A 15710-nucleotide genomic window follows, 5' to 3' on the forward strand; every position below is an offset into this window, starting at 1 on the left:
GAAAAAGGGAGATAAAGAACTGGAAGACACTCTATGGCCAAGGCACACTGCTGTTCACGATCAGCCTGCCACCTACCAACATTACCCAGGGCTTTTTCAATAGAGCTGCTACCCAGACAGGCAGTCGCCATCCTGCATGCGTACAAGGATTGCCACATTCCTAGAGGCAGGACATTTGTCCTCATTGAATTTCAAAAGGCTCCTCCTGGCCTGTTCTTCCAGCCTGTCCAGGTCCCTCTAAACAGCAGCCCAACCCCAATGCACATCAACTGCACCTTGAATATGGTATCATCTGAAAACTTGACAAAAGCACTCTCCCTCACCTCCTCTGCATCACTGATGAAGATGCTAAAACACAACACAACCCAGGACAGAACTCTGTGGTATTCTTGTTATTCCAGGTGAAGTGTGATCTATTAGCCTTTCTCCAGTGTAGGAGAACTCCTCAGATCTCCATGATCATTTAAAGATGACTAAGAGCAGCCTCATTACAACATCAGCCAGCTCTCCCAGCACCCTTGGATGCAGACCATCTGGCCTCAGAAACTCAAGCAATCCCTGTCTTGATCTTCATCCGCTGCTGCTGGTCCTGTACCTTCTTGAATCTTGACTCTAAACTCAGATGCCTGGGAGAGCACGTTAGAGAAGACTGAGCCAAAGGAGGCACTAAGTATCTCAGCTTTTCCCAGGTCTGCTGCTACTAAACCACACACTCCAGTGCATCTACTCTTTTATATGTCTGATATGAGATAAGTTGGATCACAACACAAACCATACTGGTCTAGGTGTAGACCTCCACCAATTATAATGGCACTTTTGGGTAACAACTTCGTGCAGACACCTGCAAGGCAGATTCCTCCGTTTATCTGGCTGAATCTTAACTAAGCTACCTGCAAAGATCAGCCTTCCAAAGCTTAGATGATGAGTTGGTCTTCCCATTTTCCACCGCTTCTCACACAAAGTATTTTTCTGATTCTAATGCAGTTGTATTCTTTATTGGCAATCTCTTTTCTAACAAGATTTGTCTCCTGGAACTTAGCTTAGACTATTAAATGGTCTTAAATAATTCCAAATATTAGTCCATCTGCAAGAAAGCAGTAGGTAAAGCAGTAAAACAGGCCATCCTGACTCTGCAGTTTGTGGTATCAGTTAGCATTCTTTATCCTTGAATTAACATAACTTCACTCTTTCTTAAAAAAAAAAAAAAAAGCTCCCTCCAAACAAAGGTTACAGTCATTGTCCCTCCTCTGAAAAATGTTCTATTACCTCTGCATTTTTTTATTAAGGTATCCCACTGTGCACAAAAAGCTATTTTCACTGGTTGTATAAATATTTGATGCAGCACTGTTGACAAAAAGCTATTTTGATGTTCTGGCTTCTGATTTACAAGAAGTATAGGGGAAAAGATTTCTTTCCTTATCATGACAGCTCTTCTAGTGCACAACAAATTTCACTGTGTTGTCTTTGAACTACAAATTCCCCTCATCTAGAAAACTAACCTTTACATTGCTGTTGCTCTCAAAAGGAAAACAAGATATCTGAGGCTATATGTGTCATGTGATCTAAATGTTGGCCTTTGCTTCGCATTCATATTCCTCCCTCCCTCTGAACCTTTTCACCTTCAGTACACACAAAAGAACATAATTCCATACGGATAATGAAAATACCACCCATCTCTGTGGATAAGGTGAATAAAATTGGCCGAATGCATCACTGGTTCACCTCTGTCAGCATCAGTGCAAATATAACAGAGATAATCAATTTGGCCCTTCAAAAACCCAACTAATTTTCTCTTCCAAGCAACTCATCTTCTGTTTTATTTGCTTGTTTTGTCTTAAAGTCCTGTCAACATTTTATGGATGGCTTTATCTAAGTTTGAAAGCCTAGAAATTCACAGACAGTAGAAAAACAAATGCCAAATACTTAAAGAACTGTAGTTCAAAATTACTAAGGATGATCAAACTTGTAATTACTCTGTAAATGCGTGGAAGTAAAACCTTGCTTTTATTCTTTCTCCCTTCCCATCCACACTCTCATACTGCTGACTGAAGACTTGCTGTTGAAAAAAAGAAGCAGATCCCACCAGTTAGATCTTTTCCATTTTCAGTGTTATTAACTTGTACCGTGCTCCACTTCTCACTGGAAGAGGGAATGAGTGAAGTCCTGTGATCACTACAGATCATTAGACAGTATCAGTTACACCATATATCACGTGATTACAAATACTCCTTGTAATCCCAGGTGTATCTCTGCATAGTTTACAAATTGTAATTTGCAATTTTATTATATTTCTGCTTGTTATTTTCTGGTATGATAAGCAAAAAGAAACAGTTGCTATCAGTGAACTTTAAAATTCTTTTACATACAAATTATTAAACTGTTGGCAGAAGAAACAAATTCATATCTGCTGACAATCTGGAAATCTTTACTTGATTGGGCATTCCAAGGACAAGGGGGAAAAGAAGAAGATAATAACCCTCCTTTTAAGTCTAACAAGCAAAGTAATGAATTCATACTTTAAGAGAAAATCAGTTCCCAGAACAAAGAAATGTAATATAATAAATTAGAGAAAATATGCTAATATTACCTTGATTTGGAAAAGGATTAATCAGTGAATATAGAGATCAGTTGTAAAGAACTGGACAGGCTGCCTTTAAAGACTAGAAAAAGAAAAGAAACAAGAAGCCCCCAGCCTCTTCTTTCTTCCCTCCTTCCTGGGTTTTATTTGGGTAGGTACAAGATGGATTGCTTTGCAGCATAGCAAAATTTTAGGATTTAAATTATAAATATTTAATTGCAACTGAGATCAACTTACAGGTGTTCTTATCAAATATTCTTCTAATAGTATGGTTTCAGTCACAGCATTTCACCTTAACTGTACTAATACCCTTTTAAAAGCATTAACTTTGAGCTTTTCTGACTACTAAAACTTCCTGTAACTGCAAGATGATAATAAAAATGTTTATCAACTGCTCATCTTCAAGCTCTAATCTAACTTAATCCTGACTCTGTACACTTTTATATAACACACTGCCCTGTTTGCATAGAAACTTTATTGCCATCCTTCAAGCTTATTTTATCTATGTCTGTAGGCAGTTATCTAGCACTCCTCATTGTGGTATCCAAGTACATGAACTTCCCTCAGACCTCTGTTATATAAATGAACTTTAGAACTTTAAATAACAGAAAAACACTGTGTTTAAAACATTTTAGAGTACACTGATAAGCAGTTTTTATTAAAGAAAACACTGAGCCTTCTATAGCCAATTAGATTTGGCTCTATGAGTTGCAATTTATACACATAAAGTAATTGACCATGTTTTTAAATAAGTTAACCAGCAATTACAAGGCTTTCCAGGAAGCTGTACTATGAAAGCATTCCATCAACTGAACTTTAGACCTTCATTTTTTGCTACTTGCTGTAAGATGAAAAATTAGAATTGTTATCCCAACTGACTTTTACCAGAACCAACTGCGTTCTATCATGGGCGACGGAATTCTGATTGACAGCGAAATGGGAAGAAGATGCTCTGGAAGCAGTTTTATAGCTCTGTGGCACAAACCCAGGAAATTTAGTAGCAGTGCCCAATCTATGGATTACCACATCTTTTTTGAAGAACGCAAAACAAACCAAAATTAGGTGAAAGATTCATAGCACTCCCAGGATTTGGGAATAAGAATTTTAACTATGAAGTATGCTAGTGTAACGCTGTAACCCAATACAAAGTGCAGCAATGGCAGCAGAGCAGCAAAGTCCTCAGCTGCAGCAAGTGAGGATGCACTCAAATGCAGCAGCCAAAGCCACAGAAATAAAGAAAAGAATCTGCTTACCCTCAGAAGACCCAAGGCACTTGGGCCACCAGGGGACATACCCTTGCCTCCACTGCCAACCCTTAAATGAGGTCTGGGAAGGGGGATCCTGGCTCCACCCTTTCTGGTCACTCAGGTGCATCGCTTGCACCTGAGCTCCCCTGGGTTGGCCCTGCCTTCCCACCAGGTGCTGGCTTCAAGCCATGACTTAGCATTCCCGCTACAATCAGTCACCTAATTTTCCAATAAAATTAATATGGCTATAACTTCAATATTTTTATGTTCAAGTGTTTCCATTGGTTTGTTCTCATGGTCCCTTGGTAATGTCTCTGAGATACCTAATATGCACCAAAATTTTCTTTGTGCAACAAGCTTCACTTCAGAGACACCACGGTGGCCAGCAGTGTAGTACAGATTGGCTACAGTATTAACCTGAATTCAGTGCTATTCACAACATGCAAAAATCTGGTTTTTAGTCTTAAATTAATACCAGCGTTGGTCCATCACAGATTTGAAACTCATATCAATAGGATGAAACAAGCAGAGAAGACCATTTGGTAAAAATACTATGCCATCAAGATGATGGCAAGAACTGGGGCTAGGTACTGGCCAAATAAAACTAGAGCATCCTTATACTGACTGAGCAACAGACCTGGATGCAACGCCTGCCCAGAAAGCTAAGAGGAAAGCCTTTCATTTAAGTAATCTGCTTTATTATCTTAGTAGTTCAATTCAGTTCACTTGGTACTGCTTATTAAGTCTGTGTATTTCTGCAGTTACAGAATCATCTCTATTATGTTTATAAAATACAACACATGATCTCAGTTTGCCTTATTCAAATGCCAAAATATTTTCCGTACTTTCATTCCACTTCACTGAAATAGGCTGATCTAAAACAAATATGCCCCGAGACTATATTAAAGCACCTCCCAAATGTCTTCTCTTGAAAGATAATGACCTCTATTAGTAGAGAAAGGAAAATAATCACAACATAATGCTTTCTGTAATTTCCATACCATTTACCATTCCAAGGCTGAAGATGGCGTTCACCAATGAGCCTCCTTTCCTGAAGTGATCTGTCATATGCTCCAGCCAATTTGCTTCTAAGCTGTTGACAGTCTGCCCATTCCTGGAGATCCTCATAGGGATAGTCACCGTATAATACTGGCTGCATCTTTGTGGGGTTCTGGGCTTGTTGAAGAGAGTGAAGATCTCAGTCTCTACCAAAAAGTAAAAATTGGAGTAATGCAACAACCATATTACGATACTTCAGCTAAAACAATGCATAACCCACTGTTTGCTCTTGCCCTTTCACACTCTACAAATACTTTGGGACATGCTTTTCTTCTTATTACATTTCTGCACTGCACAGCAGAGTAGGGTCCCAAAATCCATCACAGTACTTTGATTGTTGTTACAGTATTTGTTACTAATAATGGATTCACTGTTGACAATTAAAAAAATTACAGATATTAATAGTTGAGTACTAACGGACAACCCTTCTACTGGAATTATCAGTATAAACCAAGATACAAAAGCAATTAAGCTCCACAAACTGCATTAAGTATTGCAGATGTCACTAGCAACGCACAGACTACTTCTGTTTCTTCTTACTGAATGCATTTTAAAAGAGGTGTGAATGAGGACAGTTCAAATGTTATTGCAAATTTAGGAGAAACAGCATTCAATAGACCATGACCATTAAACTAAAGTATTAAATAACTTGGTTTGATAATGCAGTGGCATAGAACCAGCAAGCAGCAGACGCATCTAAAGAATGCAATGAATCATAAATACAGAGACAATGCTAGCTGGTTAGTTGACTTACTCTGGGTCTGAGCCAAGGTGAGACATTGACACGAGAGCAAAAGAATTATGAAAGCAGCATTGTGAATGGTCTCAAAAATGAGACTAGAATCTGTTCCATATCTCCTTACCATGACAAGAAGTCACTGTCGACAGCAAAACTGAGGTTTCACAGCTCTGAAGCTGGAAGTAAGCTTAAGTGCAGATTGACTATTGACTTCCCAGAGCCAAAAAAAAATCTCTTCAAATAAATATAAAAGGCAAAAACCTTACACAAAATCCATTCACTCAACAAGCTCCTCTTGTTTCCAAGTTAGTACATTGTAATCTCAAGAATTAAAGTGATGTCACGAGAAATGTTAAGATGGCTAACAGAAACGTCCCTGAGCATGAAGTGTGTAAAATGAAAAAGATATTAGAAAGGAGATGCTCAGAAACAGGCTGGCAGCGCTTGAAGAAGAGACCATGAAGCTCACTACATAACCAAACATTAAAAAGAGACCTAATGATCTCAGACATGAACAATGGTTAAAACAGACCAAAAGGGAATAATCACTACAAATCTTCTGGCAGCTTACCACTTGTCTAGAAAAAATGAAATGACGATTATCCTAACTCAAAAGAGCATACACAGAAAGATTCTATGTCCAGATTGATCCTGACTCCCAAAACAGACACACGTTGGAGATGGAGATCTTTCTGGTGTGTATGAAGACATTATGCTAACAATAGCAAACTGCAGAACTGGAAATCCAGAGGGGGACGATAATTTGGATTTGACATTGGGGTGCTAAAAATGTTCATTTAAATATGTGTGAGAATCTTTCAGTGTTTGACTTGGTTTTGTAATCATCATTACACCGGTCCTAACCATTGTTCCAGTTATTACAGCCAACAGCTTTCACCAGGCAACCAGTCTGCTCAAGCTCGGACAAAGACACCTTCAGTTTGCTTCTAAATAATACAGCACTTTTGGACACAGCATTGGAATATGTGCGCCTTGTTTACATGCAAAGCATTTTTAACAGTGTTTTGAGAGCCCTTTAATAAAGGGCAAAGTAGATGAGCATTACAAAATACTCAACAACAAAAAAATGAAGCATCATAAAAATAACACTTGAACGTGTGAACACTTTAAACCTAAATCGAACAAAATTAAGATTCCACAAATAAAAAGAAACATTAGGCTTTTTTTCCAAAGTTTAATGCAGGGAAGAAGGAGTTCAAGAGAGATCACTTCCTATGGAATAAGTAGGGTAACAGGAAAAAAAAAAACACCTGGTAATTTCTACCTTCATGCTCTCAAGGAAGGATGGAGAACTGGTGCCAAAGACTGAAATACATTTTCCATGAGAGGAAAACGGAGTGCTGTAATAACAAAAAGCCATACCACCGTAATACAGAAATCAGCAATGTTGTATAGGCAACAGATATAGGAAATCCTAGATCCTATAGGTAAACTATTTCATTTTCTGTCACAAGAAAGTGCCTTGTCAGAAAGTATCTGCGTAACTCACTGACAAAAAAAAAAAAAAAAAAGCATCAGAAATAAATAAAGCCAAAAAACACTTGGAGAAAGAAAGATAAATATGGAAACTAAACACACTTTTTAAAATAAAACCCCTTAACTGGCAAAACAGTAGCTGTAATAAAGTCCTGGGGTGTTTTAGATAAATATTAAGAAAATTTGAGGTGATCCACATGATATTATGCAGAAATACTAAGAACATGGTTACTTGCAACAAAAGATTTCCCCTATCAAAAAGATAATTGCTAAATTAACTCTCTCAAGGACAGTATACATGAAAAGAGAAAGTACTGGTCTGATTTGAGATGGAGATATATAATTTAGAACTATAAAATGCAGAGGGCTTCTATAACGTGTAGGATTCCAGAATAAAACAGAAGAAATGATTCAGCTAATAGCAATGCTTTGACCCAATCCAGCTGCCCCCTTGCCCAACAAAATCAGAAGAAGCATAATGAAAATTTACTTGAGAATGATAGAAATCTGTTGACAAAAGCCTAATTACACAAAAATGCAAAGGAAACCAAGACATCAGTCCAAGTCCAAATAGTCCAAGAATGCAAAGTCATTCTCAGTCCTACATTATAAAACCCCTAAAAGACCAGGACTGTTTGACTGAATCTATGTAAAATATGAAGAACCATGATAAATTAAAGTCAAGGACAGCACCAGCTCAAAGGAATGCAGATGGAATTTCCTTACATAGATTTATAACTTACAAGGAAATTAAGCAAACCAGTGAGAGAAATAAGTGTACACAATATCTTCTAGGGTGTAGGCAAGTATAGGAAATAAAGGTATTTGGAGGCTCAAAACTGAAAATGGGGCAAAATATAAATATCAAGTGACACAACAAATACAGAAATGAATGAATTCAACAGAACAGCAAGCAAAATAAGTCTTTACACTCAGGCATTAGAACAAGCCATAACGCAGCTGTACCTAGTTATATCAGCTCTTCAGTTGCCATCTGACATACTCTTGGTCACTGTAAACTGTGTAACGATGCTGAAATTGGGTTACATGGTGCATCTGCTGCATCCATTCTTTGCTATCACAGAAGTAAGTTCCTCTCTCTACCTGTACCCCTGAAGGAGCTGGGAGCAAAATTGGCTTTTATGTACTGGAGGTCACAGCAATACTTACTGTCAGTAAGTGGTTTTGAGCATCGCGCTGGTGTTTCATTCTCTGCAACTCCATTCTTTGTGTCTGGCGCTTCTCTCCCACCTGGGTGCTCATGTTCTTCACTGCCCTTCACAGACTTGCAAGTGGGCTCCTCAGCAGCCTGTCCTTCACCTTTCCTGCCTTCCCTGGATGTAGCACATTGGTCAGCATTCTCCTCACCTGGTGCTGGAGTATTGCATCCATTAATGCCATCTATTTTCTCGCCATCCAGCGAAGCGTGATCCTCAGGGCAATTTGAAACATTTTTATTATCTCTGGATTGCACAGAGTTGTTACTGGCAGGTGTCAGAGAGGAGCTGACAAGGCAGTTCTTTTGGGAATGGTACTGAGGTATAATTCCAACAAATTTCAAGCCTTGACTTGCTGCATCTTGAATCTACAAGTCAAAGAAGATTACATTTTAACCTTCAAGCTGTCTTAGCTAAATAGAAATACAGCAAATAACACCCTTCAAAGGAGCTATAGCATGTCATTTTGCTACATTTGTCCACTACCAGAGGAAATTGCCATGTTACATTTACATAAAAAGTTAAATTCTTGAGAAGCAGGAGGAAAAGTTCCTTCACTGTCTGTAGAAATGTGAAATTGCATGCACATGTGCACACACACTGACACACAAAAGAAAGAAAATGGCCATGTATTTCTTCACAAAGCATAGTCTTTGTCTGAAACATTTATTCTAAATTACCAGAGGTGGTATTACTCACGTGAAGTTTTACTTTCAATCTTATGCAGTCACTCAATATTACACCTTCTGCTCTATTAGGCACGTGACTATGACATTTATGCAAGGAAAAGGTTATTAATTCTCTCTGTAATATGCACCATCATAACAACAGTTGTTGTTTTTCCTATTTTGGATTCAGACACAAATGGCAAGCTTTCACATAACGAGTACATAAAAGCAAAGTTATTTTAATACATTGCATTTGGGAAGACACAGAACTCCAAAGTGAGATGAGCAAAGAAGAATGAAAACAAAGGGGCTGCATTATTAATCCTTTAAGTTTTAGGTAGAGGAAGAACATGAAGGAATCAGATCACAAAAGATTCAGAGAAAAAAACATTGGGCGAGTTGTAGAGACAAACACATATAGCTGGAATTAACTAAGGAAAGGCTGAGATGAAGCACAAAGAGAAATCTATTGCAAAGACAACAGTATGGAGCCTTGTTCCAGAGACTTTAGCCTCACACTCCTGGAACAGAGTGAGCCAGATTTCTGCAAAAATGTGTGAGGATTCATTTATCAAAATCACCACCAGAAGAGGAAAGGTTTCCATGTAATGTGTACACTTTGTATAATATGAAGTCTAAACATGCATAAATATTTCACAAATAAATGGCTTAAGAATGGAGAAATAATTTCAATTCCTGCCATGTACTGTGTAATTCCAGGGAGTTAAATTGTCTTAAGTGTTCTCTGAGGTTCAATTCACATGAACTTACAGGAAACAGTTCAGGCTTTTTTTTCAGTAGCAAGTGAAATATACTGCATGCTACATGCATCTCTAGTTTGAAAGCACAAGAGATAGAACAGAATAAGCAAGAACTTTTTTTTAAGAGGTAGTTTTGTTTCTGCACCTTCCCTACCCAGAATTATTTTTTTAAATGAATCATCTACTTCCTGCTAATGTGGTACTGCTCTAAACATACACACGTACAGATGATACCTGATCAACAACAAGAACTTCCTCTTTCAAACCGAAGTTATATTTTCCATGTGAAATTAACTCTTAATTTTGTGATGGCAGGAACTTAACAGAGCTCTCCAGGAAGTAAAGGCAACGGCCTTCACAGGTGTCGGACCTGACGAATGCTGCTGCCTTAAAAGATCACAGCTAAAACTGGAACAATAACCTCCATGTAAGACTACTGCCAGCAGTATCCCGATCAAATAGATGCATGGCTACAAAGAAAGCCGGCCTTCCTCAGAACTGTTCCTGTGAATGTCTTCAATAGATGCATTCATAATATGCTTACAGTTCCTGAATCCCTGTTGCAACTTTACAAATATTTCTTATACAGCCCCTGAAAGAATTACAAATTCAGTTCATCTGTTACCACTAATCTAAACGTGCATCACTACATTTGTTTGGTAGGTTGCAGGGCAGCTAATTATAGAAATTTAACTTGCACGCAATTCTTAAGAAGTGTGAGGATAGTACATATGTAGTAACGTTACTGGTCCTGGAAGATTGCTTGTCACCCCACAGCAGGCCTTCCCACGCAGTGATTTGGATGAGAACAGCTTTCACAGCTACTGGAGCAACATTTTACAGTCTTGGCACATGCAAAGAAAACACGTGTGTTCTAAGGAGTACCTGAACCTGAGGTTTTTCTTTGGAGGCTCTTGTTCTAAGAAGGGAAAGAGGATGAGAACTGACTCATATTCTAAGATGTATTAGTCTAATAGTTTGGCAGAAAGATTACAAACAGAGAATTTGTCTGCACTATATAGAACACACCATCTTATTTAAACCTACGTTTCAGATTCTCCTCATTAAATATAAATAAAAGAGAACCAACCATTGTTTTCCATAAAGCCCATTTAACAGGAAATGTTACATCAACAGTGCAATGTGAGCTGCAGAACAGCAAAGTGATGCATCAGCAGATGCAAACAGTCTTTCTTTCCAACTTCCCACAAAACCATGAAGAAGCAAGCTCTCATCATAAAATACATATGAAGCCCTAACATTTTCAAACTGCAAACAAAAGCAATTTCATTTTTGGCAGCCTACTTAAAATTAGCACAGAATTTTAGTTGTTTTCATATCCAGGATGATTTATGCCACCCACTATACATTTCTATCTCCTGTTACCTGTGTTTGAAATATTCCAACTAGAAAAGCCAAAGCCCCAGATGCAGAGAAGAAGCCCAGACCTCTGTACCCTGACTGGTTGTGCCCAGGAGTGATGAGTACTGGTGCAGTGGGGCTGTTGCCAGCAGCCACCTGCAAAGCTCTTTCCAGCTCTGCAGGCCTTCAGCTTTTCAGGTATCCCATGCTGGCACAGAGAGACAACAATGTTTGTTCATGCACACCAGCCACGTGGGGAAAATACCTAGCAAAGGCTGTGTTGGCAGTAAGTAAGAGGGCAAAGTGCAGGACAAAGCGGGAGTAAAGCTGAAGTGGATGGAAAGAACACGGTGCTGCTCTGACAGGCTCACCCAGAACACACTCCAGATCGGATAAATACTACAAGTAGTTGTTTTTATATGCCAGCCTAGAGAACAAATGGGGAAAAGTGCTCGCCATTCTGCAGTGTATTACTAAAGAAGAGGAAAAAGCAGAAAGAGCAGAAGAAATGCATCTCCACCATGTGCCACATTAAAAAAAAAAAAGATAAAAATGCCCTTATGCTAGATGATCCAATTTCAATTACTCTACTGACAATTTTTTTCTATATTTTATAGATGCTACATACTTGTTCTTTACATTTTGGGAAATTTTAAAAAGGGAAACTCCAAAAAAGCAAAAAAATAAAATAATAAAAATATATATTTGGTTCTTTCCCAAGAACAGAAACATTTTGAGCGCCTCATAATGTGTGGCTTGAATGGTATTAACCACAAAAACAAAAACAGGTCTCCAACACAAAAGATGTTGTTTAACCACAGAAGCAGAACTTCACTCATTTATTTTAATTTGGGCAAAACCCCAGGAGGTACATCTAAATCAGCCTGTAACTGCCTTCTATCAATTTGCTCTTATGCCAGTTTAAAAATAGAATCTGTTTAAAGAAGAGGTGAAATTTCATGTGTACTGAAGGCCAATGCAGCTAAAGAATTTAATACCAACCCTATAATTTGCTTGATTAGAAACCTGGCATTTTCCTGAAGGGGAAAAAAAAGGCAGATTTATCCTTTGCTGTCTGTGAAATAAATATCAAATCTCCCACTAACTCCAGCAAGGATAAAAACAAGCGGTGTCAAATCCTGATGTCACTGCCTTAATCGAATTTTTTGCTGGGCCACTTGTGTTAATGTTTCCTAAAGTTTGCAAAGCATTATTGCTTATTTTCTAACTGCCTGACCACTGATTTTATACTGCATTTGGAGAAAAGGAACCATCAGTAGCATGAAGCTGTGTCACAGTTTATGTTGAAGGAGCAAATTTACGTCCCACCTTTTCAAACATTTCTGGTTCTCTGGAAGGCTTCCTACCTAGTTAGAAAACAGCTGATGGTCTGATGCAGAGGTCTGTAACATATTTCAGATGTTGTCTGTGAGTCTGTGTTACTTGTAGCATTATCAGCTCCAAAATAATCTATTCATAGAGAGACAGATGATATTACTTATAAATACAGAAGCTCAAGGATGCAGATACCAGGCTGATGAGAATCATACACATTTGTCAGCTTCTGTAATTGCACACAGTGAGATTCTGTACATTTGTCCCATGGGATGGCACACAGCAAATCAGACACTTCCAGAAAGCTTGAGATAGTATTCCATCTACAGCAATAAACATAGGAAATAACGCTACATCATTTGACAATGAGAATCTCTCTCTTGGATAAGGATTTTCAAATTGCTGATTTAGTAAGACAAATGCCAGGAATTTCTCTAAACTCTTGTATACCAGGAGCTGGAAGTTGTCAGCATGCATCCAGAGTAAAAGCAGTTTTATTAATGTCATCAGGACAATCCAGTTGGTAGCAGTCCTAAATGGTCCCAAGAGTCACACCTCTTGATGATCTGGATGAAAGTTATCTTTAAAACTCTGCCATTTGAAGAAAACATTTCATTAATCGGTTTGCTACACATTTCATGATTAGCAAGGTACTGAAAAAAAAAAAAACTTACAGCTAAAAGGGGACTGCTGCTAATATAAAAAGAACAGAAATAAACCACATTCAGAGAAAGGACAACATTCAGCAGTGTCAATGAACTGATTTTCCAATGGCCAGATGCATGTAGCTAGCTCCGCAGTGAGCTAAGAGAAAGACTGCTAATTAGTCCCACTGATGGGAAAACATATGGCCTTTGAAACAATAGTTATGAAACAATTTAGCTCAGAGCTATCTAGAACTTTTTTTAACCAAACATGAGCCATCTCAGCTAATAAAATAAATGCTCGCCTGCCTGTTTGCTTGTTGTTTTTAAAAGAATACTGTTAGAGGCATTAGATTTCATAATGCACACCAGAAACAAGATCACCATGTTCTTCTACCTTCTTTTTAGGATTCAAACAAACTCCTTTGACAACAGATACTGCACCAGGGATCTTCAGGCAAAAATTATTTTGTTGTTTGAGGAGAGTACTACGTACTGTATGACAGGAGCTGGAATTGGAAAAAGATGTTTGAGACTACAGTTCTCCAACAGTGTCCTCCCTCATTAGTATTTAGTAGTACATGTTTCATTACAAATACTAGTTTGTTCATTTCTGAAAACAGATGTTTAAAATTAAGATAGGCTTTTAGCTTGCCTACATTTACTACAGATCTCACATGCTCCTTCTAGAGAAGGCAGCAACACCCATCAAGTGTTCACTGTTTATTTTAAAATCAACGAGGCTTACCTAATGTTCCGAAGGAGGGTTTTATTTATTACTAAGTAAGTCAAAACTTCTATGACTTTCTGGAGATGCACTTTGCATCTCCAGTAGTTGCAAAAAAAGGATAACTCTACTAATCAAATAGCAAAGCAGCAACCGCAAATCATTTCTCCGTCCTTTTACTGTGAAATTCTGCTTCAGTATTTGTAGATTTCCAAACCATATAATCTTGCTGACTGGGATACTCTGTTACTTAAGTCTGTTCTTCCCAAACATTTTTATCCTTTCCCAGTTTACGCTCACCTGTTCAATTCTTTAACTATCTTTATCTTGATAAAGATAGTTCCTGCAAATGTAGCTTATAGAAAGAAAAATCCCAGTCTGTATTCAGACTTTCAAATTGCCAATTATTTTCACTATCAATTACATCAAAATAGGTCATCGGGGACAAAACACTGGAGAGATGGTTTGAAGAGAGTAATCATAATCCCAAATCACTGGGTCTTCCTTTAAATAGTGTTGTTGACATTACTTATATTAATATTTCCATTGAAAACCCTGATGAGAATTTTACCATTTAGGAACTTTAGTTGAGACTATTAGAAAGAATTTGGTAGATCTAAGAGAAAATAAGAGTTCAAGAACAAAATCCAAAGACAAAAACCATTTTTGCAGTAAACAGTCCCTTCAACAGAACCACTGATTTGACACTGAGCTCTCGCTGCGTTTGTGGTAGTGCGGAACAAGGCACTGAACAGGGAAAAGAAAGCAAGCTTTGCAGTTTTACAACATGCTCATTGGGAGTAGACTCTGCAAATGAGAACTGAAAGCTACAAACAGAACAGGGAAAAATGTAATTAAGCAAGAATCTACTGCAACCTATTGTTACATTGAATTAAACAGAATATACACTCTTAAGACAGCACTGCCAAGAGAGATTAAGTTTCAGCAAGCTGTATGTCTCCTGCTACCAGAGCCAAGAAAGAGACTAGAGGAACAAGTTATAATTCCTCTTCAGCTTCTGTTAGTTATACGTTCCTTTCTGAGAACAACACAACTGTACTAAATGTGCAGTGTAGGGAAGCGTCAGCACACTTGTTCCTTTCAGTGTGCGTACCATCTCAGGAGATGACAACTCCTGAAACAATACTGTATCAGCTTCTGCGGCCTTGTGTGCAGTGATTCTTCTCAAATTATTGTCTTATTTTAGCATCTGCTCCTTCACTGAGCTGGCAAAGGAAGTACACTGTTGGACACAGGCTACAAAGGTTCAGTGACTACAGTACCTGCCTAAAAGCCATTCTAACATACTCATTATCCCATTTTCACCCTAAAAGAAATTTCTGAAAAGAAATCATGAATTTATTCACACCATTTAAAATGAATTCCCTAAAAGCTGTTTTAGGCCTGGGATAAACTGCTTACAGAACAGCCATCTAAGTTCATTCAACCCAAATGCTTGATATACACTACCAAAAAAGCATCTGCAAAAAGCCTCAAAACCTTAATCTGGAAAACTGCCATTTTCCAAATACAGTTTCAAAGTGGAGACCATGGCTTGCATCTGAATCATTTGTGAGAAACTCAAAAACCAGTGGATGAACATAAGCAAAGGAGAAAAATAAAGATCCATAGAGATGGATGGCTGGGCTTTGTATCTATCAATCATTTTAGCTGGATGGACGTTTGTAGAACACGAGAAGACATTCCATTCACTTAATTGTAACCAATTTGCAGCAGTGATGGTTTAGTGTATCTCTTTCCAAAGTAATAAAAAATCAAAAGGTTCAGGATTTTAAACATTCAGGTTTTAAAAATGAAGAATTCAGGCTGATACTTATGGACTTCATGTTTAATTTGCAGGGAACGCTTTCTTTTA

The 15710-nt window shown here is 38.0% G+C and overlaps 1 protein-coding gene across 3 annotated transcripts in view; it reads right to left on the reverse strand.

The window, feature by feature from the left end:
• Nucleotides 1–15710, reverse strand: part of RFTN1 (raftlin, lipid raft linker 1) — a 91848-nt gene that overhangs the window by 20483 nt on the left and 55655 nt on the right. For all 3 annotated transcript variants that reach the window (XM_021385589.1, XM_021385587.1, XM_021385588.1), the window contains exons 5-6: nucleotides 8291–8705; nucleotides 4827–5030 (exon numbers count right to left, since the gene is read on the reverse strand). In XM_021385589.1, the coding sequence (XP_021241264.1) occupies nucleotides 4827–5030; nucleotides 8291–8705 (619 nt within the window). The remainder of the gene's footprint in view (nucleotides 1–4826; nucleotides 5031–8290; nucleotides 8706–15710) is intronic.

The sequence above is a fragment of the Numida meleagris genome, chromosome 2 (assembly GCF_002078875.1).
Source record: "Numida meleagris isolate 19003 breed g44 Domestic line chromosome 2, NumMel1.0, whole genome shotgun sequence".
Classification (NCBI taxonomy): Eukaryota; Metazoa; Chordata; class Aves; order Galliformes; family Numididae; genus Numida; species Numida meleagris.